General features: G+C 45.3%; 1 protein-coding gene across 1 annotated transcript in view; it reads right to left on the minus strand.

The window, feature by feature from the left end:
- The window catches only part of Cpped1 (calcineurin like phosphoesterase domain containing 1), a 109,705-nt gene extending 85,429 nt beyond the window's left edge, over positions 1-24,276 (minus strand). The window contains exons 1-2 of the mRNA XM_038325959.1: positions 24,090-24,276; positions 6,359-6,577 (exon numbers count right to left, since the gene is read on the minus strand). Of these exons, the coding sequence (XP_038181887.1) occupies positions 6,359-6,577; positions 24,090-24,159 (289 nt within the window). The 5' untranslated portion in view covers positions 24,160-24,276. The remainder of the gene's footprint in view (positions 1-6,358; positions 6,578-24,089) is intronic.
- Positions 24,277-25,660: the final 1,384 nt, after the last annotated feature.

Here is a 25,660-nt window from a genome sequence, read left to right on the forward strand (position 1 = left end):
ACAGAAAGACGAATGGTTCTGTTTCTTGCCTAGAGCCCAGGGCACCACATACTCCATCCTTGCTCAACGCCTCCCTTTCCCAACTTACTCATTCTTCACAGAAGTATGGGCCACCATGTGGGGAAAGTGTCTGGATTTTTACTGGGTGGCAACAACTTTTATCCAGACTTTTGCACCCAGTTTAAGGTGGAGGCTACCAAGCCAAAAGAAAGTTTACTTTTTTGGTCTGTTCAGGCCTTTTACCTGAAGGAAGAGCATAATTCCATTTATCGGTATCTTTAATTCACACTTCCATGGTGACACCCATTCCTCAGTACCTGGCCACTGAGTAGCCCTCTCCAGCCTCTGCAGCCATTTCTGCTGAAGCCTAGCCCCTCTCTACCATGAAGACATGTCCTTCTTAGTGGCTTATTCTCAGCTGTCCCTGACAAACCCCACCCCCTTCTCCAATGTGCCCCCAGTCATCTCTGGGGCAATTCCAGGTCCACATTGAGACCCTTTGGTCCCAACAGAAATGGTCCCAAAATTTGAACTTTAAGACATTGGAGAGCATTTCAATCTCGAAATTAGTAAGTGTTTGCCTTGTAAAAGATGTGCAGAACTTAACTTGGGGAGGGAGTCACACACCTCAGAACCAGAAAGAAGCCTTTGCTTCTAGTGATGAGATGTTCTTGTAAGTTGTAAGCATCTATTCTGCAGACCCATAAATTCTTATGCAAAACCCTCTGGGTTACATCTCATTTAAAACTAGAGTTTACAAACTTTAGAAGGGGGAGAGAGAGGACAGACTATGTAGTAACCAAGCGAGAGCTTGAGAACCACAGCCCGGGAATTTTCTACCAACAAATGTGCAAGTTCCATTAGCTGAAGACAAGGAACAGTCAATTCAGGGCAGTTTTGTTATATCAAATAAATTTAAATATAAGGAAAAGTCTTAATTTTCAGTGTTGGAATGACAGATAGAGTTTTGTGCAAGTACGTGATCCAAATAAGAAGCTCAGTCCTGACTATCCACGTACAAATTCAGCTAAAGAAAATGGGTGTGCTTGCTCTCCAAGGCACTTTGCCAATGTGCTGCTGTGGGCGTTTCTATAGGAGAGCATCCTGCTTTAATTACTCAGAGTATTTAAGAAGAAAAACAAAACCTACACACTTCAAAGCATTTCCTCGGAAACCTGAGCAAACGTATAAAGGAGTGGCAGTTCTCTTCTTGCTTAAAAATACCATCATTAGTAACATCTGAAGGGAATTCTCACTGGCCCCTGGAAGGCACACAGGTATTATATATAATATATGAGAACACACTGGGCCTATGCATCCTAGTCTGGTGTAAGCACACCCATCTCAAGCCTTATTGTGGGTCAGATTCATCTGGCGACTTCATGAAGACCCTCTGGATCTACCAGGGGCAGAGGTCCTCCATTTCAAGGGGGGTCCAGTCATTTCCTGAGCCACATTTTTAACAGTAACACAACCGTCAAAGTGTAAGAGGTCTGGGAAGGGAGCGAGTCCACTACATTTAGGCTATGAGGCCTTGGGAGAAGGCCTCATACATCCTCGCTCAGAGCCAGTTACCGTGCCAGCAAAAATGGAAATAGTAAAACTCTCGCATCTGTTTTGCATTGCTGTTGACAGCAGGTGAGCTGGCGGCCCCGACACTGGCCAGTCATACACCCCGAATTTCACTCATCACAGGTCATCTGTGGTGGCCTGAGAAAGCCCTTTCTGAGATGCCGGCACACTGACTCCCAGAGGAGACTCTGCCGATCGAGAGACTACTCCAGGTTATCAGGCAGGCACGGTGTCATCATCCACATCTGTATCAGAGGGACGGAGGGCAGTCAGATGGAGAAGGAGAATCCCAGAGGCTGGAGCAGAGGCCGGAGAAAAGACAAAAGACTACAGGCTTTGAAGATGCACAAGAAGCCAAGAAATCACGCAGCTTTTGGATGGGAGAAGCTTCCCAGGAGCACAGCCCTGCAGACTCAGGCTGTGCTTTTGTGCCTCCAGACCCGTCCGAGTGAGCATGCCCTGCTTCAGCTGCTCGGATGAGTGAAGTGAGCATGGGCTTGCCTCCCTTTACAGAACGGAAGCTTCTGAGGCTGACGCTCACAAGAAACTTAAGCATGCCACAGTTGCTCGGGCAGCGCTAGCATACAAGAACTCTTCCAAGACATTTTATATAAATGAAGCACTAGCATACAAGAACTCTTCCAAGACATTTTATATAAATGAAGAATTGACCTGTTATCCATTTCATGGAGTTACAGCAATGCAAATACACAGGGATGCATGTGTGTGTCAGTAGCACACACGAGGCTCACTGGAATCTTTTGCTTCCTAATTATATCATCACATTCCAATTGCTCATCCGCTCAGAACGGCTGGGATCTAACAAGGCTCCTGGGGACACTGTCAGTGGGTCGATGGCTCAGTGTCAGCAGGGCCTAGAAAAGTCACCCTGGGCTTGAGCGCTGAAGGGCTGGAAATCGATGGTCTCAGTAACACGTACAAGGTCTTAATTTGCTACTTTTAATGTGGCTAATCTCGCAGAGAAGCTATATTAGAAAATAAAAAACACTTAAAAAATCATAAGAGTACCTGTAAAATGAAGACCAAAACCAAGCTGGAGCCTTAGCACAATGACTCCTCCCACCACCTATGCATCTGTTTCCGTTAACTCTCAGTGGCGACACAACTTGATTTCTCGTTTCCATTGTTAGACCCACAGTGACCAGTGCTGTCATTGACACTCTTCACCCAGGGAATATTTGTGGATGGATGAATGTTATGGTGGATAGTTACAATAGAAAAGGGTATGATTTTCATTAAAAAAGTCATTATTTGGAAAGTTGTTCTGCTTCATTTTGAGTTAATATCTACTTGACCCAAGATACTATTTATAGTAGAATTAAAAGCATGCCTCCTGATTTTATCTGCTTATTAATATATGCATTTGGTCATTAACAATGTGCTAAGCAGTCAAAGCAAATAATTACTTTTCTAGGCAGCCCTGGTGTACGCGTTAAGTGAGGGAAGCAACTTACTACATAGTAAAAAGAATTGTAACTAGCTTTAAAACATTCTATTCAATCTCTGACAAAATATTCAAAACAGTCCTCTGTCTGGCAGAGCTAACACCCCTCAGCACAACCCAGATCTTCAGAGGAGATTGAGTTCCGATCCAGTCACCTTGGATATAAAGTGTGCACAGGAGGTTGCAGGCTCACATGTTAAGCTCCTCTGACCAACGGTTAAGACTGATCATAAAAATGTATCTTTTCATTTATTTGTGTTCACTGTATTCTATTTAAGAAGCAATGTAATTGCAAGAAAAGCTTTTATTTTACATCTGATTTTGAAATGTGACTGAATATATTAACATAATTCAGAACAAGTTGGTAAACATCCATGAGAACATGTTATATAATTCCAGGCAGCCTCATGATATCCTGAAGCCACTGCACAGAAAGATTTTGTATCTATGTTCAAGGATCAACAGAACCAGATCTTTGGTCCAAGCTGATGGCACATGGGGCCCTATCACCCTGAAGTGAAGACATCAGCTAACTGCGAAGAAACCATTTGGCAACAATGATGATGGGCTGGGTTGATGAAGCCATCCCCTCAGCTTGCCTTGCTATGGCAGAAGCTAAGCCTATAGCTATTTCCGCATTGTAGTATCTTAACACGCGCGAACCTCGGGCCATAAATCGTCAAAAATGGTCAAGTCAATGAGTGGCTAAGTACTAACTTCACTATAAAACAAAGGACTGTGTAGAGCTGCCCAGATGGTCACCTCTGTTGTACAGGGAGGGTGCTGCTGTCCCCATTCCATGTGTCTGGATCCCGGGACTCCGAAGCTGTTATGGGGTCCGAGTCTCTCCATCACTCAGCTCTGCTTTCTTACTACTATGTAGCCCCAGGCCATGTTGGGGTTTTGCATTCTTGCTGTTTCTGTGGTTTTTTGACTCAAAAACGGAGAGCCTGAGGTGAGGGGACTGCTTCCTCCCACCTACTCACCACAAAGGGGCAGGGAGCTGGTGGCCCAGGCTCCAGGCTTCCCTTCCCTCTTCCTGTCACTGTTTTTACAGGTCCAATCCAGGACAGATGAGGAGCCATGGGCACACGCATAACTTTGTGTAAGACACCAGCGACCAGAGACAAAGACACTCCTGAGAATATTCCCTGCTTGTTGTTCGCCATGAATGTTAAAGAGAACCGTTCCGGCTGCCACTTTCCCAGTGCATCTTCACTCTGGGTTGAGTTCGGATGCACAGGTCAGACAGTAGGAGTGGGATTGTGATACCTGAAATGTGCCCTGCTATTTGCAAAGTGTCTCGGCTTCTGGAGCAGTTAAGACAAGTCCAGTTAGACAGGTGCAGACGCTCCCAGTCACTGCTCATGACTGCTACCCGATCTTCAAGTCACTCTGTTATAGTAAGCAGAGCTGGGGACAGGGAAGGGGAAGAGGCCATGGAAAGGGCCTCTGATGGGAAGGGCCACCTTCTCCTAGCTTACATTTGATCACTGGGTTGAGGGCCTTTCTGAGACAGAAGGATATTGAGTGAGGGTGTCTGAGAGAAGGAAGAGAGTTCCAGAAATATCCAAACACCTTTTCCTCCTGAGCCCTTCTCACTTGCTCCCTTCTCTTCCCTCCTGCCCTCCCCTTCTTCTCCTGGGAGCAAAGCGTGGTCAAAGCAGAAATGCTCGAGGGCCAGCATCTTACTTTTCTTCAGGGAAACTATCCCATTCTTCAGACAGCATGGCTGTCGTGGAACTCACCTCACAATTTAGCTTTGGGCCCATGCGAGTTACATGAATGTGGTCTGTGACTCTGACTGGGCTATCCAAGACAGGCCACTTTGTTTGTGTCTTCCCTAGAGAGCCTGACTGCACATGGAGTCAGGTAAGTGGGAAGCACAGCTGAGAGACAGAGAGATCAAACTCAGATAACAACCTCTGAGCCCCTGTGGGAGAAATAAGAGTGTAAAAAGCAAAGGAAGTCGGGTTAGCGAGATGGCTCTGTGGTTAAGCGCTCTTGCTGCTCTTGAAAAGGACCTGGGTTCAATTCCTAGCACCCACATGGTAGCTCACAAAAGTCTGGAACTCCGATTTGAGAGGATCTAATGTCTCTTCTGGTTTGCGCAGATACTGCACACACTGCACATACACACATGAAGGCAAAACACCCATACACAGAACATAAAAATTTAAAAAGAAAGACAACTAAAGAAGGGACCAGATCACCGTTAAAGATTATTGGGAGCCTTGAGTACCAGCCTTAGCACCCCAACAGGGTCCAGCTAAGATTTGCCATAGCAGTTGAAAACCTGGCTAATTGATCTGAGGGTAAATGGAATAAATGAACTCACGTAAGCTACCTTTACATTTTTTTTATTCTTCGGGGCAAAGAAGCAGTGAGGAGAAGAAGGAAAAGGTGGCAATCTCCACCAGGTTTCTAGTTTTTACAGACATCTTTGGGAAATGCCACAGGCAAAGATAATCACATCACACGCATTTAGAACCACAAAAAGGGCAGGTACAACCTGACAAAGTGGCACACCAGAACAGGTGACACCATCCAGGAAAGAGCAGCATCCAAGGGGAAATACCTGGCATTCCAAACAATTAGATAAAGCTACGAAAAGTCCCTGAATCTGGACTTCACCCACACCTAGACCTGTCTGTCAGGTGTGTGTGTGTGTGTGTGTGTGTGTTTAGGGGGATTGTCTCTATGTAAAATTGACTGCTAGAACAAAGAGTGAATGTTCTCACTCTAAGGCCTCCGGCCTCTGGTGTTAGAGAATGAATGCCACGGTGCTGCTGAGGCATTTTGGGAATGAATCCCATTTCGAAGGGAAGAATCATGGCTTCACAAGGTTTTACAAACTTGAGAGTGACTTTTCCGAAAGGCAGGTGCTCCTGCAGCTGTGCTGAAATGGGACGTGGACGTGGACATTTCCCATGGACTGGTCAATTGGTCTCTCAGCTGTGCAGTCACTGTACAGTCTTATGGGCTCGAACGACAGAGTAGAGTTAAAATTCCAGACGTAGTGTTTGGAAGTTATAATGTTTGTCCTTGGAAATGTAGCAAGGAGACAGAGAGGGAGGGGTTTTCCTATTAAGTTTGGATCATCAGAATTGTAACTGGGCCTAATCACTGTGATTAACTTTGCCAAGTTCTAAACAGAAAGTGAGCACACATTTTCTGATATTCGATGATACCAGATCCACCTTCAAGAATAAGAACAATACCAGACAGAGCTGTCTCCGGAGGAAAATCTCCTTTTCCTGCCTATAACCTGTCAGGGTCAGATGAAGAAGAAAAGATCACCCATGACAACCCAAGGCTTACCTGGCATGGCGTGGATAAGGTCGCCACAAAGAACAAAGAATTTGGGTTTGGGGTTCAGCTTGTTGATGGCCTCAACAGCTTGCTTAGTGAGACGGATCTCCTGTTCCCATTCATCACCGCCACTGTCACAATCCCCAGTGGACCAGGCCTTCATCAGCCCAAACTGTGGGTCTGCACCTTGGATGAAGTAGAATGGCCCTTTCCATTCCCTTTCCTTTTCTAAGAAAAAAAAAAGGTAGGGGAGGGATGAAAGAAAATCTGTCAGTGAAGGCATCCAGGTTACCATGCAAGTAATACTTTTCTTAAATTAGGTCGGCCTTTTGGATAAGATGCTCTCCAAACATACTGTTTTCCTGTCACTGACTAGAGGATTTTGATTTATACTAATTATGCTAGAGAGCTGGTGATTCCCAATGGCCACAGGAAACCACATGCGTTGCTCTAGCCCTGTCCCCAAGCTGTTTGTTTAAAAGCTAGACATCGAAAATGAACCCGAGACCACAATGGAGCACAGTGCAGAAGACATTAATGTTCAGTAATAGTGTTCTAATTGGAATTAAAAATACCCCAAACCAATGCTGCCAGAATGTTATATTTAAATTACCAGGTAAAGTGCTTACGAATCTTTTCTTCCTGGCTTAATGGCACCATTTGTGCTGTTTTGGGGGAATGCAACAGAATTTTAATTATAAAACTTGGCATTCAAAGTTCTGGCTATCTGGTGGGAGATGCAGTGCCAGGAACAAAGTCTTGAAATCTTGAAATGAGTGAATCAATATGAAAGGGAAAAAAAGAAAAGAAAAAAAGTCAATGCTAAAAATTCAAAGGCAGTGTGAACTTGGTGACAGCACACTGTGAAAGTGAACATGGGAATTCTATTTATTTCAGTTTAAATGAGGTAGAACCAAAACTATATAAAAAAATAAACCAAAAGACCCCCCCACACACTGTTGTGTTGTTACACATATACAAATATAACACATTATAAAGTCACCAAATGTGCAGAACAAAGGGTACCTGCATGTTAATCCATTAATCCTTGAGCTATCATGGCCTTTAAGTCCATCCACAACCAACCTGATCTCACTGCAGGCAAGGAGTGGCAGGGACTCTGGTGTGCACCTCACTGTTCAGGACAGACAGCAAGCTCTACTGAAGGATTTGACTCATTTTCATTCAGTCCTTGCTGTGTGTGATAGAAAGACCAAGATAGTCCCTAAAGGTACTACCTGATAGTATTCTCAGCCTTTGTAACCTTGAGTATGGACATACCTGCTTCCAATAAATAGAACACAGTCAACAATGCCCATCAGTACAGGCTGAAAGAAGACCGTGATCTTCTTTCCTCTGCTTTCCCTGCTCCCTAGTCAAAAGCTGTCACATCAAGCTGGATACAGTGGCACATGCTTTTAATCCCAGTGCTCAGAAGGCACAGACACATTCCAGGTCAGCCAGGGGCTATATAGAGTGATTTTGTCTTAGGAGAAAACTAAACAAAGCTGTCATATAATAAACTGTCCTATGGGGTAGCAAACCAGGCAAGGAACAGACGGAAGAGTCTGGCCAACATCCCAGAAAGAACTGCATCCTGTCAATGGCCATGTGTGTGGACCAGGAAGAGGATGTCCATTGCTGAGCTTTCGGGTAAGAAAGTGCCTCAGGTGGAGCCTTAGTGGCAGCAGAACCCAGCAAATGTACCCAGACCCCCATACAGGACTCTGTAACAATGCAGGCTTGCTGCTTCACACTGCCGAGTTGCAGGATGATTTGTTGGTGGCAATAGATAACTACAAATCAAGCAGGAGACAATGGTCACGGGAGAGAGGCTCTTCCTGAAGAGCTGAAAATGTTTCATAAAAAAAGAAAAAGAAACAAGAACCCTACTAGATTCTTTGTGTTTTTAAAGTTAACTGTTAGTAACATTTTCCTATTATTTCAATAGTAACCTTTGTATGCCATTGATCGCCTTTAGCTATGTTCTGATTTCTGAGGTCTTTGCAGAGCTATTTAAAACATATAAATTAATCAGAAGCAGATCCGGGAAGTGAATGGCACCCAAGGTCACAGAGTAAATCAACCTGCTGACACAGTTTAGAAAGTTTCCTGCAGCAAACACTTTAATAAGTGGTTTCCCATGACAAATAGCCAAGAGCCTCAAGAAGTCAATAGTCCTTGGATCTATTAAGATAAATCTTTCATTCCATATTTACTTAGTAAAAACTTAGAGTGTCAATTTTATGATGAAGAAGTACAAAATAAATAGATTCGACTTGTTGATTCAAAAATACAGCTTTCACCTCAAAGGGGAGAAAAGAGTTTATTCTGGAGCCAAAGATGAGACCATGTGACCTTGCCCCAGGAAACAGATTCAAGTGACTCCGGATTCTATTTCCAACATGGAAACAATTTCATGAAGCTTTTAAATAAAAGAACACAGGAAATCATAAATCAAAACATTCTTCAAATATGTTGGTGGAGACATCAGGTATGTGATGGCATTCTAAGCCTGTTCACTACTAGAAGCTATTGTGTACATTCCAAATGATTTAACTAATGGCCACAAAGATATTAGGTCAAATATACAGGAAGGCAATAAATGACTCCTAAGTGGGCTAAAGATGACCCAAAAAAATTTGGATCTGGACTTGCACCATTGCAAACTGTCCATGTCAGAGAACTAGACGGTTAATCAGCCTTTGTAGTCAAAGCTTTCAAGACATTCTCATGCACGTTTGATATCCAGCTACTGTAGCAACCTGATCAGGCAGCTGTTGTCTCAGGATCCTGCACTTGCAAGATATCTTTTAAGGGTTTGCTCAGGGGCTGATGGCTGTTAGTATCATCTTAATGTGAATCATGCTGAACAGTCCGACAGCATGGTGACACATGTCTGCACACCTGGCACTTGGGGATGGAATCAGAAAGAGCTGGAGCAGGAAGCCACCATGGACTACATGGTAGGTGTTTGTATTTTAAAAGGAGATGGCAAGAGATAGCCCAGTACATAAAGGCTCTTGCCACACAAGCCTGATAACATCAATTCCATACCCTTTCCTCCAGTGGAAGAGAATGAACTCCCAAACGTTGTCCTCTAGCCTCCAGTTACACAGCTGACATACAAATGCCTACACATACACAAACACACACACATATACACACAAATACACACACATACACACATACTCACATGCACACACACGTACACACATGCACACACACATAGACACATGTACACACATACACACACATGCAAGCACACACATACATGCATGTACACACATACACACATGCACGCACACACAGACACACACACACACACACACACACACACACACACACACACACACACACACACACACCCGTTGCCTGAGATCTCTGTCCCACCAGGTCCTGCAGCCATTCAGTCCCAAAGAAACACACAGAGGTCTACATTAATTATAAACTGGCTGGCCTATTAGCTCAGGTTTCTTATTAACTAATTCTTACATCTTAAATTAGTTTATTATTCTTGTCTGTGTTAGCCACATGACTTGGTACTTTTTATCAGTGAGGCATTTTCATCTTGCTTCCTCTGTCTGGCTTCCTCTGTGTCTACTGCAGACTGTTTTACCTCTTCCCAGAATTCTCCTGTTCTCATCCCCCGCCTCTACTTCCTGTCTGGCTACTGGCCAATCAACATTTTATTAAAGCAATACAACTGATAAATCTTTACAGGGTACAAGATCATTGTCCCACAGCACACACGCATCACTGCAAAAGTAAATTTGAAGGCATATAAAGAGCAGACTGAATTAAAGCTGTGGGACTAGACAACCGTTGTCCTGGAAGGGGGGCTGTTCTGAGTGCCCGTCTCCTTCATCTCTCAGGGGTCAGCTTACCCCAGGATATATGACCTGTACGCCATCCTTTCTAGGGCAAAGCTACTGTCTGCTTCCCACCCCATCAAAGTCCAGCTCTTCAGGACCCTCGGAAGCACTGTCAGAGTAGTTCAGGTCATGGCAATTAGCTAAGCTGAGACCATCCCTGAATAAACTGATTTATAGAGCTTCTGTCACTAATGAAAAACACATGCCCAGAGACCCCATGTCCCCCTAACTTTTCCTGAGAGACTGTCCTCTTAGAGGTAAATGCCTGACAAATCTAATTAAGGAGAACTGCCTGGAAAAGAGGTTGGAGGGAGGAGGGAGGAGGGAGGAGGGAAGAGGGAGGAGGGAGGAGGGAGGAGTGCTTGCAACAGTGAAAGTCATGCAAGGTAAAGAGAGGTATCTAGCTCGCTGTCCTGTGCAGGGCCAGCAACATCAGCAGGAGGTGGGGCCTAGTCAGTTGAATCCAGCATTGACCTGTGACCCACTGACATCTGAGAATAGCTGGCCTGCAGCCAGCCAAGGATGTTTGCTGGTAGGAGACTCGGGTGTCCTGGGGGAGAGACAATACTGAGAACGGTGCCCATTTATTTCGGCCCATCCACAGGAAATTGTAAAGCTTAGCAACAGTGGCTACCTAAGTTATGACGAGTTCCTAAAAGCTGAACTTAACCAGCTTTTTATTCAACCAAGGTGTGATACTAAGAGTTAGCTAGTATTTCCAGGACTGGAGTTCAAGGTCACAGAGCTAATACCTTTTGCCTTGGAGCCTTTGAGCATCTCAGGCTGGAAAGACGCGCAAACCTGACTGCCCAAAAGTTGTTGATCACTATGTAGACATCTTGTCTCTAGAAAGTTTCTCCAAGTGGAGTGACTCAGTAAATGAGAAGAATGCATAAAATGAAGCTGGCAAGGCCAGCACTTTCTCCCCGTAGTCTCTGATGATCACACAGTCTGCCAACAGCATGAGGCGGACACAGGGTACGGCTGTTGCCCAGACACCCAGCTTCTGAGGCTGCTAATTGGTGATCTCCAGACACGCCAAACTCAAGGTCTGGCTAGCAGATGTGTTCTCTTAGACCCACGCACTGTTTACAAAATTTGAAATCTGTTGCCAACATTTTAAATTCATATTCTATATGAATATATATATATATATATATATATTAATGCATGCCTGGATTTCTGGATTCTCTTGGAAAATCTGTCACACTGTGCTCATATGACACATGCTGAGGACTGGCTGAAATGCGTGGTCCTTCCACAGGCCCTGAACTTGCTCCAGCCCACACACAGTCAGTTCACCACCTGGCTCCCAGCTAGGAAAACTCTTCTATTTTGTTCAAGGTGAGGAAGAGGAGACTCAGAAAACATAGGAGCAAAAGCAGGTTCATATGTCCTACACCCCCGTTTGGGATCCGGTGGTACACATCTGCGATTACACAGAAGTCACAGCCGACGCTTCAAGGTCGCTATCAATTTCTACTTTAAATTTTAAAATTTTAAATTTAACGTTAGAGAAAAATCTTGTCTTATCAAACCAATTTATCTGTCACACACAGAGTTACAAGGTCTGGCTAACTCTGATTTCTGCTGCCTGATAAGAAACTATCATGGCAACCATCTTGCAAAATTAAGGGATTAATAGTGGATCTCGGGTGAGAATAAATTCCTCACAAAAAAAAGCCTCTGAGATTTTTCAGACGTTTAATCAGGTGCAAGGCAACCTGACACAGGGACGAACCTTAAAAGCCTGTGGGATTCACACACTGCCTCCCTGAGACTGCTTGTGTGCCAAACCCTGCGGAAAGACAGACTCAAACTGCAAGTCTCTTTACAGTTGGCACTGCCAGTGTCTCAGAATAAATGTCGGACCTGTTTCTGCCAATGTATTTCCTCTTTCTCACCTGTATTATCATTTGGGTATATTTGTCAATTGTTAGTAGAAGCTGACTTTTAATACATTCTTAAAATGAGAAACATCATTGACTCTTTTGCTATTGCCTGCTAGTCACTGTATATATACATACATAATAAATACTATAATAAAATCACTGTTCTCATCCCATGACTAGGAAGAGGCTAAGGAAAATCACTGTGTCACTAATGCCTGTTGCTGTAATAACGTATGCACTCATGATATGCTACACAGAGGGACCCAAATGACTACAGGTAAAATACAATCATAAACAGATCTCTTAATTTTTACAAAGGGGGAAAAATCACACTTTCTGTCTTAGTTAGGGTTTTTATTGCTGTGAAGAGACACCATGACCATGGCAACTCTTATAAAGGAAAGCATTTAATTGGGTCTGGTTTATAGTTCAGATGTTTAGCTCATTATCATCCTGGCAGGAAGCATGGTGGAATGCAGGCAGACTTGGTGCTGGAGACGTAGCTGAGAGTTCTGCATCTTGATCCCCAGACAGCAGGAATTGAGAGAGTCACTGGGCGTGGCTTGAACTTCTGAGACTTCAAAGCCCACCCCAGGTGACACACTTCCTCCAACAGGGCCACAGCTCCTAACAGAGCCTCTCCCTATGAGCCTGTGGAGCCATTTTCTTTCAATCCACCACACTTTATAAATTGAGTTTGGTTAAACACAGCACAAAGTGTAAGACCCTGGCTGAGCAGTCTGGTCAAAAGGCCTCAGGAAGAACTACCTCACTTCATTATAGGGTACAACAATTTAAGAATTCAAGGTGTTGGTTCCTATTCATTTAGCAAACTCAAAATAACACATAACTAGACAGCCAAAGAATTAACTTTAAAGAGAGTAGGCAGGTATTTTTTTCTTCGAATGTCCAAATGTTGAATTCAAAATCCAACATTTCTACAATTCACGCATTCCACTCACAATTCATCCTGGCTCTTCCTTCCCACCCCGCTCCGTATCCTAAGTTCTGCCACCATCACCTCTGGCCCCTTAGTCTACACATCTTGGGATCATGTCTTTGAGATCACACATGTGATTTGGCATGTAGCAAACACACGATGATCGCAGGCATGAGTGAAGATGCCTCTGGACCCTGGCTCATTCTGACACTGGGGAACTGGGAAGAGGTCAAAGCTTTTCCAGCTGCATCTACCACAGGTTCAATCAGTGGCTCTACACTCAACAGCTGGATGATTTTAGACACTTTAACATCCACGCCACTGGATGACTTTAACATAAAATGTCTAGACATTCTTGGATGTCACACTGGAAATGGGTGGTTGTATTAGTTACTGTGATAACCAGCTGGCAAAGGGACTTAAAAAGAGAAGGATTTATTTGGGATCACTGTTTGAGGGCACAGTTCACCATGACAGGGAGTCACAGTGGCAGGGGCTTGAAGCAGCTGGTCACATTGTATCTACATTTGGGAAGTAAGAATCCCAGCTCAGGACACACCACAGTACCCTCCGAGATGAATCACTATCTGCCTCCTCTCACATACCCATACTTCCCATCCCGCCAAGGACTGTTCTCCATTCTGTCAACTCTTTCAACTGGAAGTGTCATCTACTGTGGCCAGCCCCACTGCACAGAGCCTGCCTTCACCCCAGAAAGCAGATGCACTCTGGCTCCCTTCTTTCATTCCAACACATGGGAGTTGGGCGTGATGGTGCGTACCATGTAGCTCCAGCATGCAGGAGGTTGAAGCAGGAAGATGATGAGTCTACACAGTAAAGGAGGGGAGCACATTATACTCTGGGCACGCCTCTGTGGTGTGGGCCATGTGCAATGCTAGACATTCAACAGTGGACAATGCAGGTAGGTCCTGTCTTCTGAGGCCTTCCAGAACAGTGGGGAAGGTGGACAGAATGAGGTTGTTATTTGACACCATGCTTGTTAGGATCTTAGGTGTAGTCACAAGGTGGAATGACTAGTGGGGTCCTGGGAGGGACACACTCCTGGGCGGGGTAAGGCTGGAACAGGAAGCTGGGATCAGACCACACATGACCTACCCTAACCTGGTCCATGTAGTCCACAACCTGAGTTTCAAGAGTTCATGCCCTGATCCATTTCTATTTTACCAACTGTACCACACTCAAGCTCCTTACCCTCTCCAGGATGCAGTCTCCTCATCTGCGGAGAATGGATAAAGCCAGCTCCTTATGAAGAATTACTTAACATATATAAAGCATTTGAAAAAGGCTCAGAGTAAATGGTCCAATGTGAGCTACCTACAGTTCCCATGATCACCGTGATTTCTGTCTTAGAGTCAGGCTCCTGGAGTTTGACCCATGTCTTTGTCTCCATGAAAACAGCCTATGACATTTTAGAATAAGTATCTACAAGCTCTGTCCCAACACCCTTATCTTTCCCATACCATGGATTCTGTGTTGGTTACAAAACAGTAAAAACAGCAAAGCCTTACAGCTGCCTGGAGGCTGCGAGGCTAAAGAGCAAATGCCAGCAAAATGCAGTTTTTGCAGCTCCTCCTCACAGCAATCTGCATGGTGAATCGCAATCTAAATGTCTTCAGCAAAATCCTTTTTCTTCTCAGGGGACTAATCTTATTTTACTGGAAAAAAAGGTTGCTAAATAATATTCACTACTCTGGGACTCTTTCTAGTCTAACAATAGTCTCCTCATAATATGGCCAGGCTGGATGTGGTAGATGTGGTGTCCTTCCTTGTTCTGGGGCTGGGGCTGGGGCTGGGGGCAGCTATAAGTTCTTCTTCAGGACGGTGCAAGTCTAAAGCTTACTGCAGTGAGAGTTGCACAGCTCTGTGCATGCGATAGAGAGCACAAACCCTGCACCTAAAAGGGGTAATCTGTCCAGTATGCGAAAAGTAATTTTAAAGTGTCCTTCAGGGACTGATTCCTCTCCCCAAAGGATTAGAAATAATAGTTTTCCTCAGAACTGCCAAATCATTTGTCCCAGGTACCAGGGTGAATTGACCCTATTTTTAGTTCAAATACATTTTAAAAAATGGTTTTGAGACACAGACTTCTGAGTCAAGGCTTGATGGGCACACTTAGCACCCGATGGAAGACCTGTCAAACCCTTTGGAGACAACAGGTGGATCAGGATTTCTTGGGCAGGTGGCTCTTAGCACCCCTAGCTTTGGCCAAGACTATCTTAGACAAGTTATAGAATAGTAAGACATCTTCAGGGCCTTCTTGTGACATTTTTGGGGTGTTTCAAGTAGATATTGGCTATACCTTTGCCCCATGTCCCTATTTCCCTACCAAGACATAGGCAGCTCTGACTCACTGGGCTCGAGGGAGACATGGAAGTGGTGCATCCTCTGGGCAGATGAAACCCTGCAGGTACCAGGCTTGGCACACAGCGCCTTGAATGCAGAAAGAAGGCAACATTCTCCCAGCTGAGGCACCTATTGGTGGTCCAGTGTGGGCTCGAGGAACACAAGCCGTTTGTCTAATACCTTAACATCAGTTCTGTTTGTTCAGGGGATCCACACATACAGGGATCCATCCATCTGCACATTACACACACTGCTGAGTGTGCTTGACCACCAGCCACTGTCCAGATCTGGGCAGGAATCACCTATAATCTCGAGGTAGGAAAGAAGAACAGAATCATAAGAAGAATATGCATTAGGAATGGTCCTATGTGTCATCAAGGAAAAGAATGAATTAAAGCAAGTGTGGGGACCTAATTTATAAAATATGAGCAGTACAGACTTCTTCAACTACAAGCTGAAGGAGAAGACATAAGGGAGAAAGAGAGACAGAGAAAACCTTAGTTTGGTGGGGACAGACTCCAAACTTGTTTGAGGCAGTCCTCTTGGAGCTAATGGTGTAGGCCCATGGGAAGTACTTGCCTAGAATGTATGAAGCCCTGAATTTCACCCTAGTACTGCCCACAAAACCCAACATTTCCCAAAATGGTTACTGAGGAGACTGTAGGGTTAAGACTGAACACACAAAGTTGCTGAGACTGTCAAAGTGTGAGCCAAAGGTGGCCAGTGTTCTTGTGATGGCAGCTGGGGAGGAGAACGGCAGACACAATCAGTGCGCCCTCAAGGATAAATGCACAGGCTAGGGATGCTTTGCACAGGGAAGAGATAGACAATGCAAAATCACTTAAGATCACTCAGCTTCAAGTGAACTGTGAGCTGGAAACCCTGAAGAAAGAGCAGCCTGGACAGATGGAAACCCTGCCCTGCTCCAGTGTCATTGGCAGCAAAGGCAAGGGGCCTGTCATCAGAGCAGAGGTCTCTGGACCTGCCCATTCACCAGGGTGACTTACATCACGAAATGCTTTGGTACCCTTTATGTAGGAAGTCAGCACAAACCAAAGTCAATGAGTGTTTGATCACAGCTGTGCCTTAAAGCAGATCAACCAAGCTGTGCCCCCATTTTATAAATGAGGACAGGTGGCACTGGCATGCTTTCTCTTCTCCTAAAGAAAGCTAGGCAGTGTGTGGTCACTTATTCCTTGGGTGCTTGGTTGTGGGGCAGAAGGCCAGGAGTTCCTAGGCTGCTGTGGTCTGCCGTTGGCCAAGCCCTGCATCAATGCACCTTCCTCATTGGCGCACTCAGCAAAGTTCAAATTTGGGTAGTGCACAAACATAAAAGTTGTCTGTCCACCTTCTCTGGTAAGATGTCCACAGGATTCCTGGAAGGTCTGGCCAGCATTCTAGAAGGCTTCTGCAGAAGGCAGTGTCATCCAGAGGCCAGCCAGCAGTTCAGCCCACAGTGACACTCCATTCTCCTGCACTCTGCACACTTCTGAACCCAGCCCAAGTAGTTTGCTTTGACTTGTCCTCAATCTGTGGATGCCGATGCTAACTTTTAAGTTGCCTGATTTAATGAAATGTGTGGCTCAGAGGACCATGGAGAGTTCTTTCCAACTCTAAGCATGCCTCTAACAAAGATGAACGTTTTGGGGAGAGACTCAATAAAAGTGAGCTGGTAAAAATAAAACACCATTGATTTGGGTGGTAGGGGGAAGAAGTGTCAAACAGGAGGAATCTAAACCCAAGAATCCCCCATGGAGAGTGTTTCCCAGGTGAGTTTTAACTGACTACATGTCTATGGGGAGTGGGTTGCAAACTGGAAAAGATTCTTTCATTGGTACTTAGTGCAAAGAAAAGTCACTCACAGAAGGTCCATCTATACACCCAGGCTGTAAGCCACAGAAGGTCCATCTATACACCCAGGCTGTAAGCCACAGAAGGTCCATCTATACACCCAGGCTGTAAGCCACAGAAGGTCCATCTATACACCCAGGCTGTAAGCCACAGAAGGTCCATCTATACACCCAGGCTGTAAGCCACAGAAGGTTCATCTATACACCCAGGCTGTAAGCCACAGAAGGTTCATCTATACACCCAGGCTGTCTAAGAGATTCTATAGCTGTGTAAAGACACCATGACCATGGCAACTCTTATAACAGAAAACATCCAATTGAGGTGGTGGCTTACAGTCAGAAGTTCAGTCCATTATCACCATGGTGGGACACTGCAGTGTGCAGGCAGACATGGTTCTGGAGAAGTAGTGAGTATCCTACATCTTGGTTTGCAGGCAACAGGAAGCTGACAGAGACACTGGACAGTGTCCTGAGTATAGGAAACCTCAAAACCTGCCCGCACAGTGACATACTTCCTCCAAGGCCATGACTACTCCAACAAACCCACACCTCTTAGAGTGCCATTCTCTATGAGCTTATGGGGGCCAGTTACATTCAAACTACCACACAGGCCAAGACAGGTGCTTGGCCTGACCCAAAAAAGATAGGTAAATAAATGTGTATTTATGGTCTACATAAAAATGAAAAGTTAAGAGCCACAGTGTATTCTTTCTGTCTAAACTGTTTGATCTCTGAAGATTGCACTGTGGGTAGAAAAGAAAGGAACAATGGGAGCCTCGCTCCGTGTCATACAGTCAAATCACCTCAACTCTGTGCAAAGAGCCGGAAGTGTAGCCCAGAGGGTGAGGCCTTGCCGAATGTACTTGAGGAGTGGGTTCCATACTCATCCCTATAAAGTGATTTCTTTAACTTTATTATTATGGTGGGCACCCATGTGCCACAGCGCACCTATGGAGGTGAGAGTACAATCTGGGGAGTCAGTTCTTGTCTTGCACCTTATTTCTGAGGCAGGCTCCCTTGTGTTTTCTGTGCTGCTCACCCCAGGATGCCTGGCCTGCAAACTGCATGGTCTGCATTCCCTGTCTCCATCTCATGTGTTGCTGTAGGTTACAGACACAGATTACATCTGTCGGTTCCTGGTATCAAATTCCAGTCACCTGGCTTTCATAGTGAATGCTTTTACCCTGTGAGCCAGCTCAATGGCCCTCTAAGAACTTAAAAAAAAAAAAACTTGCCCAAAATTTAAGAACTGTTACCATAAAATATTGGATTAAACCTTCATAATCTGTAATTTAGACAAAGAAATTTTTGTCGGAGTGACACGATAAAGGGAAAAGCAATCAACTGAATTTCATCCTAATGGAGAACCTCATCTGAAGACGACTCACAGAGTGGAGGACGGCACCTGTGCATCACACTTCCAGTGAGAAATGGGTCTGGTCCAGAAACAAGACCTCTTTGGGCCCAATTATAAAAAGACAACACACAATTTTAAAATGACTAATAATCTAAGTCAATTTCTTCCGAGATCTACCAGTGGCCACTGAGCACACAAAAAGGTATTCAACACTATCAGTGTGGAGGTCAGTCAACTTCATTTGATTTAATGAATCACCATGGGAATACACCTCTGGTCATGTCTGGGGGTGTTTCTGGAAAGTTTGACTGATGAGGGAGATCAGCTCTGAATGTGGGTGGCACCCTTCAGTGGACTGGAGTCCCAGACTGACGAAAGCGGAAGCAGAGAACAAGCATCCATCCCCAGCTCTCTCTGCTTCCAGAAAGCGGATGCAGTATAAACAGCTGCCTCACAGTCCCGCTGCCACAGCTGAGATCCCTTCGCCACCACACCTCGGCCGTGAAGAACCACACCTCCAATTATGAGCCAAAAATAAACCTTCTCCTTGAGTTGCTTTTGCTACGCATTTCATCCCAGTGATGAGAAAGCTAACTAACAAATCAGCCACTAGGAAAAATACAAACCAACGCCATGTGAACCCACCCCATGCTACAACCAAACAGACAGCAAGTGCTGCAAGACAGCAGAGAAACTAAACCGCACAGACGCTGCGGCAAGGAGGTAGCCGGTGTAGGTGCCGTGGCAAACAGGTCAGCAGACTCTTGGGACATTAACTATAGCTACTGCATGACCCAGAAATTCCAAACCTACACATGTGCTCCAAAGAAATAAAAACAAGCCAAGACTTGTATATTGCTGTTCATAGGAGCTACTCATTAAAAAATGTGTTAATGAATATCCCACAATATAAAAAATCTAAATGTTTACCAATAAGTGGACATACAAATTTGGCTATTTACACGGTGAAATGAGATGCGGTAAAAAGGGGCAAAACACTAATCACTCGCTACAGTGTGGATTAGCTTCTCAAGCATCCTAAGGCAAAGCCAGCCAGAAAGGCCACATATGATTCTAATCACAGGAAATGTCCAAGTAAGACCTGTCTGTACAGGAATTTAGTAGCTATCTGTGAAGCGTGGCAGTGGGAACACATACGGACTACAGGCAGACACGAGGCTGCTTCAGACTGCTGCATGCCTGCATTACTCTCAGGCAGACACACAAGGCTGCTTCAGACTGCCGCATGCCTGCATCACTCTGCAAATTTACTGAAAACAAGCTGTAAGCGCAATATTAATGAAAGTTATGGTAAGTGGGTTCCCAAGAGTTTTTAAAAATAAAACACAGACAGATGTGATTACATCAGTAATCCTAGTCCTGGGGAGACTGGGCAGGAGGCTCATCAGCTCCACACCAGCCTGGGCTAGAGCCTATCGCAAATAAACAAATAAAATAATTCAGTTAGAAATTATTTTTTGAAAAGTGTGATCTCTTTAAACAGGTAAATGTGCAGTGACCACTGGATCCCATCGCTGGGCATTACGTTAAGGAAGTGAGAAAGGGCCAGTCTTCCTGTCTAATCACAGGAACTTCCTGTGGTCAGTTAAATTTAGTGCAGTTATTTGATCAAAACAAAGACAGACACTTACGAGCAGGCAGCTCCTAGAGCCAGTGCATCTGAGAACTCCAGCACCAGGCCATTTAAATGAGTAACAGAAAGCAGAAGTGAAGAGTAGGAAGCAGTTTAACTGGCTACAGCATAGTCAGTTCAGCAGCCACTGAGTTACAACTCACCTAGTTAATAGCTTAGAGCTCAGTTAGCACCACAGGGCCTTCCACAACTAACCCAAGTTCAGCTACTATGATTAAACTCTGTATTGATTGAGGCTGTTGGCCAAATCTGTCCACTCCCACGGCTTTTATTGAACCCCTCTTCAAATAGGAATGAATTTGTCCTAATGAAAAGGCGCGACTGGAGCCCTCACTTCATCTTCTGCCTGTTACAACTGTTTAAACCTGATCATTTCTCCCGAGAATTTACTTACTCTCTGCAGTGAGAGGACTTACAGGAAGGACCAAGAATGTTCAACATTAACCAAAGTAATCAGTTCCTACAAGGCAGCTGCAGAGGTGCAAAACGGCCATGAAAACAAGTCTTTATTTGCTATGTTTTAAAATACAGTCCTTTAAATTATTTTTTATTCTTTTATCTCTGTGTATACCTGTGGGCTTACCTGTGTGAATGTATACTATGCCATACACATCTAGATGCCTGTGCAACCTAGAAGAGGGCACCAGATCCCCTTGACGGAGCTCCTGGAGGTTGTGAGCCACCTGACCTGGGCGCTGGGAATCTAGAGGAGGGCACCAGATCCCCTTGATGGAGCTCCTGGAGGGTGTGAGCCACCTGACCTTGCCGCTGGGAATGGAGGCCAGGTCCTCCAGCAGAGCAGAAAGTGTTCTTAAATGCTGAGTCATCTTCCCAGACCCAAATAAACTTTGAACGGAAGCCACCCAAGAAGGTGGAAATACCTGATGGGGAATTTCAGGAAAATAAATCTAGTATCTCAGAAGAAATTAAATACAGTTTAATTATATCTTATTGTTTATTTATGTGTGTGGGTGTGGGTGTCCACATGCCACGGCACACACCTGGAGGTCAGAGGACAGCCAAGGGGAGTTGGTCTCCTCCTACCATGTGGACTCTCAGAATCAAAATCAGGTGGTCAGGCTTGGCAACAAACACCTTTACCCTCTAAGCCATCTTTGCTAGCTGTTAAATACAGTTTTTAAAAGCACCTTTATCCTGATTTCTCCCTTTCAGAATTCCTTCGGAACAGATGTACTAAATCTGAGAAGACAGTTACATGCAGAAAAAAAAAGTCCTAATTAGGATATGTGTCAAGGAACTCTAATTATCAATTTGCCTAATTAAAATGAGTATCTGGACAGGACTTAGGAACGCAAACTTGCTCAGGTGAGACATTCCAATTTTATTTCTTATAAACACTATCAGCAGAGTATAGCAGATTATGTTAACAGGATGGCTGAAATTGAGAGTCACTCACCCAACTCCTGGAGAAATGGAAGTACTGCACTCAGGTAAAGCACCTCTGGTGGGGGATGGTATTTTCATCTCATTTGGGACTGTGAGCACAGTGTAAACTAGGGACAGCTGCTTGAGTTAACTGAACTCCTCCTTGGACAGTCGTGTGAGATCTGTCTCCACAGACTTAAGGCTCTGCTTCCCAGGGCGACTGCACAGCCCCGGGAGCACAGGCGAGGCAGCAGCTCAGCTCACATTCGCATTTCTGTGGCATGTGATACTGTGTGCCTTCCTGCCTAAGCCTTCCAGCCAGGCTTTGGTGGCAAGACTGGCTGCTGGTTTTTCCAGAATTTCTGGCTGTTCTGCTCTTGGATCTTTGATATATGCTACGTGCATCTGAATAGTAAACACACAGACAACATACAGGCACCACCCACTATGGCACTGTACCCCTTCACAATGGGGTCTCCATATCTTAAAGCAACAAATCCCATTCTTACCTGTCTAAACATTCAGCATTCAGAATTCCAGATGATATCTCAAACCTACCCTCTGATACCAATCAATGCCCCACACCCCTTCACCCCTACCCCAGCCATCAAACATGGCCAAGTACTTACAATCCTGATTCCTCCCACTACAGTGGTCACAGGATGCCAGGGATTACTAGTCTGTACCACAGCTCTGTGCCTAGACTTGGAGCTGAGGGCTGGGATTTGTCACCCCTTCTTTTTATATTCCCCACAACTCACTCATTTGGGATGGGTTGAATGAAAGAAACTATGGGGGATAATTTAATAGGCAGAAAAAAGGAGAGCAGCTCTCACTCAGAGGCATCGAGCTGGAAAAAGAGTCTGAGAAAACAGCAGCAGGGAGAAGCAGGGTCTTTCTGGGGAGGACTACAGCCTGCAAGAGGGGGCCCCGGGAGGGCATCAAGTGCAGGAATAATGTGCTGGTGTTTTCTTTTCCCTTCACCCTGACCTCCCACGAGAGCTTCTCATTGGCTAAGTCTCTTCCTTGCCCAGCTTTCAAGGCTCCTAAGGAACAGGGCAAAGAGTTCATTGCTGCCTGTACGTAGCAGTCACTGTCCTGGAACACCGTGGGAAAGAGAAGAAAGATTGCAAGCTGGAGAAGGCTCAGCCTACCCATTAACAAAATGTACAACACATACACTCAATCAAATGGAATATTGCCCAGAAGGAAATAAGGACTACTTATAGTAATATGGATGCATCTCAAAAAAAAAAAAAAAACATATAGAAAAAAAACGAAGACACGTTAAAAACTGTGGAAAATGGCAGCACAGCAGATTGCATTTTCCCCAGTCAACCACAGTGGACTTTTAGCTGTGCACTCATGCAGAACCTTGAACTGCAAAGAGGGAAAAGAACCAAAGACCTAGGCGAGAACTGGAGGTCTGATCCTCTTTGGCTAGGTAGCCGGAGGTAAGACTGGGGAAATGAACTTGAAAATAGAATGTGAAGGCTGAGAACCCAGACTTCCCAGTCCCACCAGGGGCCGTGAGAGCAGGGAAGTGCAGGTGTCAACGTCCTCCAGGGTTTGGAACCAGCCTGCTTCTTTTTCAGACCAGTTCAGGCAAATTGGAGGCAGAAGAATGACGCAAGAAAAGACTGCCAAGAGCCAAGAAAGGTGAACTTTCCTGTGGTTCTAAGTGCCCGAGAGGGATCAACCCCAAAGACCCAAACAAAACAGGGGAGAACAGGAACCAATCGCTGTTCCCTCTGGGTGGCTCAAGGCCTAGCGTGTGTGCCACCCTAGGTTACAGAAATATTCTGAACATGTTTACGCCCCCTGTGAGGCTAAGCCCGACGTCCAAGAACATTACCAGGACCCAGGCTATCTTCTTCTCTACTGTTACAGTAAACAGCTGGAAGTGTGGTGAATAAAATAAAATGCCGTCACAAAAGTCACAACCTCTGACATGCACCCGCGCTTGGCAGGTGCCTCTCACAAGCTCGCCTTCCATAACCACAGTTCTAGGGATGAGGGATGAGGAAGTCAAAAGATAGGTTCCACAGCAGAGCCAAGGCTTCTCTGCCAGCCAACTCCACCCGACTTCTCTTTCTTTCTTTCTTTCTTTCTTTCTTTCTTTCTTTCTTTCTTTCTTTCTTTCTTTCTTTCTTTCTTTCTTTCTGTCTTTCTGTCTTTCTGTCTTTCTGTCTTTCTGTCTTTCTGTCTTTCTTTCTTTCTTTTTTTGCTTGCTTGCAAGGTCAGGTCAAGGCCAGTGAACCCAACACCCGAGGAAGGCGCAACTCCTACAGAGGTCCCCTGGTGTCGTGTGCAACCGGCGAAGGGGTCCCTCTGGAAGCGTGGCCCGTGACCGGAAGGTTCCCTGCGCGGAAGGTTCCGCAGCCCCGGAGTACCCCTTCCCGGGCGAAGAGCCAAGCAGTACCTGAGCAAAACGCGTCCAGGGTCCTGCCCCGGGCTCTGCGGAAAACATCCCCCGCCTCCGCGGATGACATGGCGAGCGACTTTCTGCCTTGCCTGGGCACGTCCTGTGGGAGGAGGGAGCGAGTCCACACCACCCTGCAGCCCGCCGGAACAGTTTGTGGAACCTGCCCTCCGCTCTCAGACGGACGGGCGGGGCGGGGCCGCGCGGGTGCCGCTTGTGCGGCCTGGGTGGGACAAGGGACAAGGCGTCCCTCTGGGATCGACCTCTGCGCCTGCCAGGTCAGAGTCCTGCTTGCACAGGAGCAGATCCGGTGTTGAGGCTTTGAGACCCGGTGTTGCCATATTTAAAAAGTATAGTGCCTCTTTGTAATTAGTGATTTCAGATTGAAAACAAGAATAGAAAATAGGTTTAGTATAAGTATATCCCATGAACTTGAAAATAAGATGTGAAGGCTGAGAAGGACCTAGACTTCCCAGTCCTACCAGGGGTCGTGAGTGCAAGGAAGAGCTGCTGGGAGATACTGATGCTGTTACTTTTTCCTAATATTGTTTATCTGAAATTCCATTTCAATTCGATGCCCTAACTTTTAAATTGCAGCCCTTCCAAACTGCCCACCATAGTCTCGGGGATCTTTAAGGCGTCTTGACTGCCTGGACGTTGCCACTCTCCTTTCTCTTGCCCTGCAGCAGCCATTGCCCTAAGCACTTTGTATTTAGCTCAATATCTCCTTGGCTTCCTTTGGCAGGTGGAGAAACTGACACTCAGAGAGTAACACAATTCTTGAAAATTAAGAATTGCTGCAGGTGGGCAAGGCAAGCTGGAGTCTGTCCCGCTCAAAAGCTATTCACAGAACTACAACCCTCATTCTTGCTATCAATTTAGATTTCAAAGTTGAAATGCTGAATTCAGATCTCCAAGAAGAGGACGTTTTCATCAAGCACTGCAGGGGTAGTCTTAGGGTTTGCCAAGTTTGCAAAATTCTCTTCTCAACAAGTGGCCTACACCTGGAATGTTTTTGTGTTTAGTGGAGCTTAGTGGACCCAGGAGACTGTCCCATGACCTCAAACTAGAGTCAGATATAGGTCCCAGTGATTCAGGACAGAAATGAGCTCATGTCTCCGTACTTGGGTTCATCCCAGTACTATCACTTACTATAGGCATGATCTTCAAAATTAGTCTCTATGCACCTCAGTTTCCCTACCTATCAAATGAGAACAATACCTAGGGCTATGTTTGTGAGTCTCAATCCTTCTAATGCTGTGATTCCTTAACACAGTTCCTCATGTTGCAGTGAACCCCAACCATAAAATTATTTTATTGCTACTTCATAATTAATTTTGCTACTGTTATGATTGTAATGTAAATATCTGGTATGCAGATGTGGTGCGGGAGAATTGTCTGTATTCTGTCAATCATGTTTTAAATAAATGCTGATTGGCCAGGCAGGAAGTATAGGTGGGTAAACCAGATAGGAAGTAGAACCAGAGAATGCTGGGAAGGAGGAAGCCAGTACCTCTGCTGTGAGGCTGGGAAGCTAAGGAATGGGCTGGATCTAGCTGTCAAAGTCACGA

This window comes from Arvicola amphibius, chromosome 4 (genome assembly GCF_903992535.2).
Source record: "Arvicola amphibius chromosome 4, mArvAmp1.2, whole genome shotgun sequence".
In the NCBI taxonomy this organism is placed as follows: Eukaryota; Metazoa; Chordata; class Mammalia; order Rodentia; family Cricetidae; genus Arvicola; species Arvicola amphibius.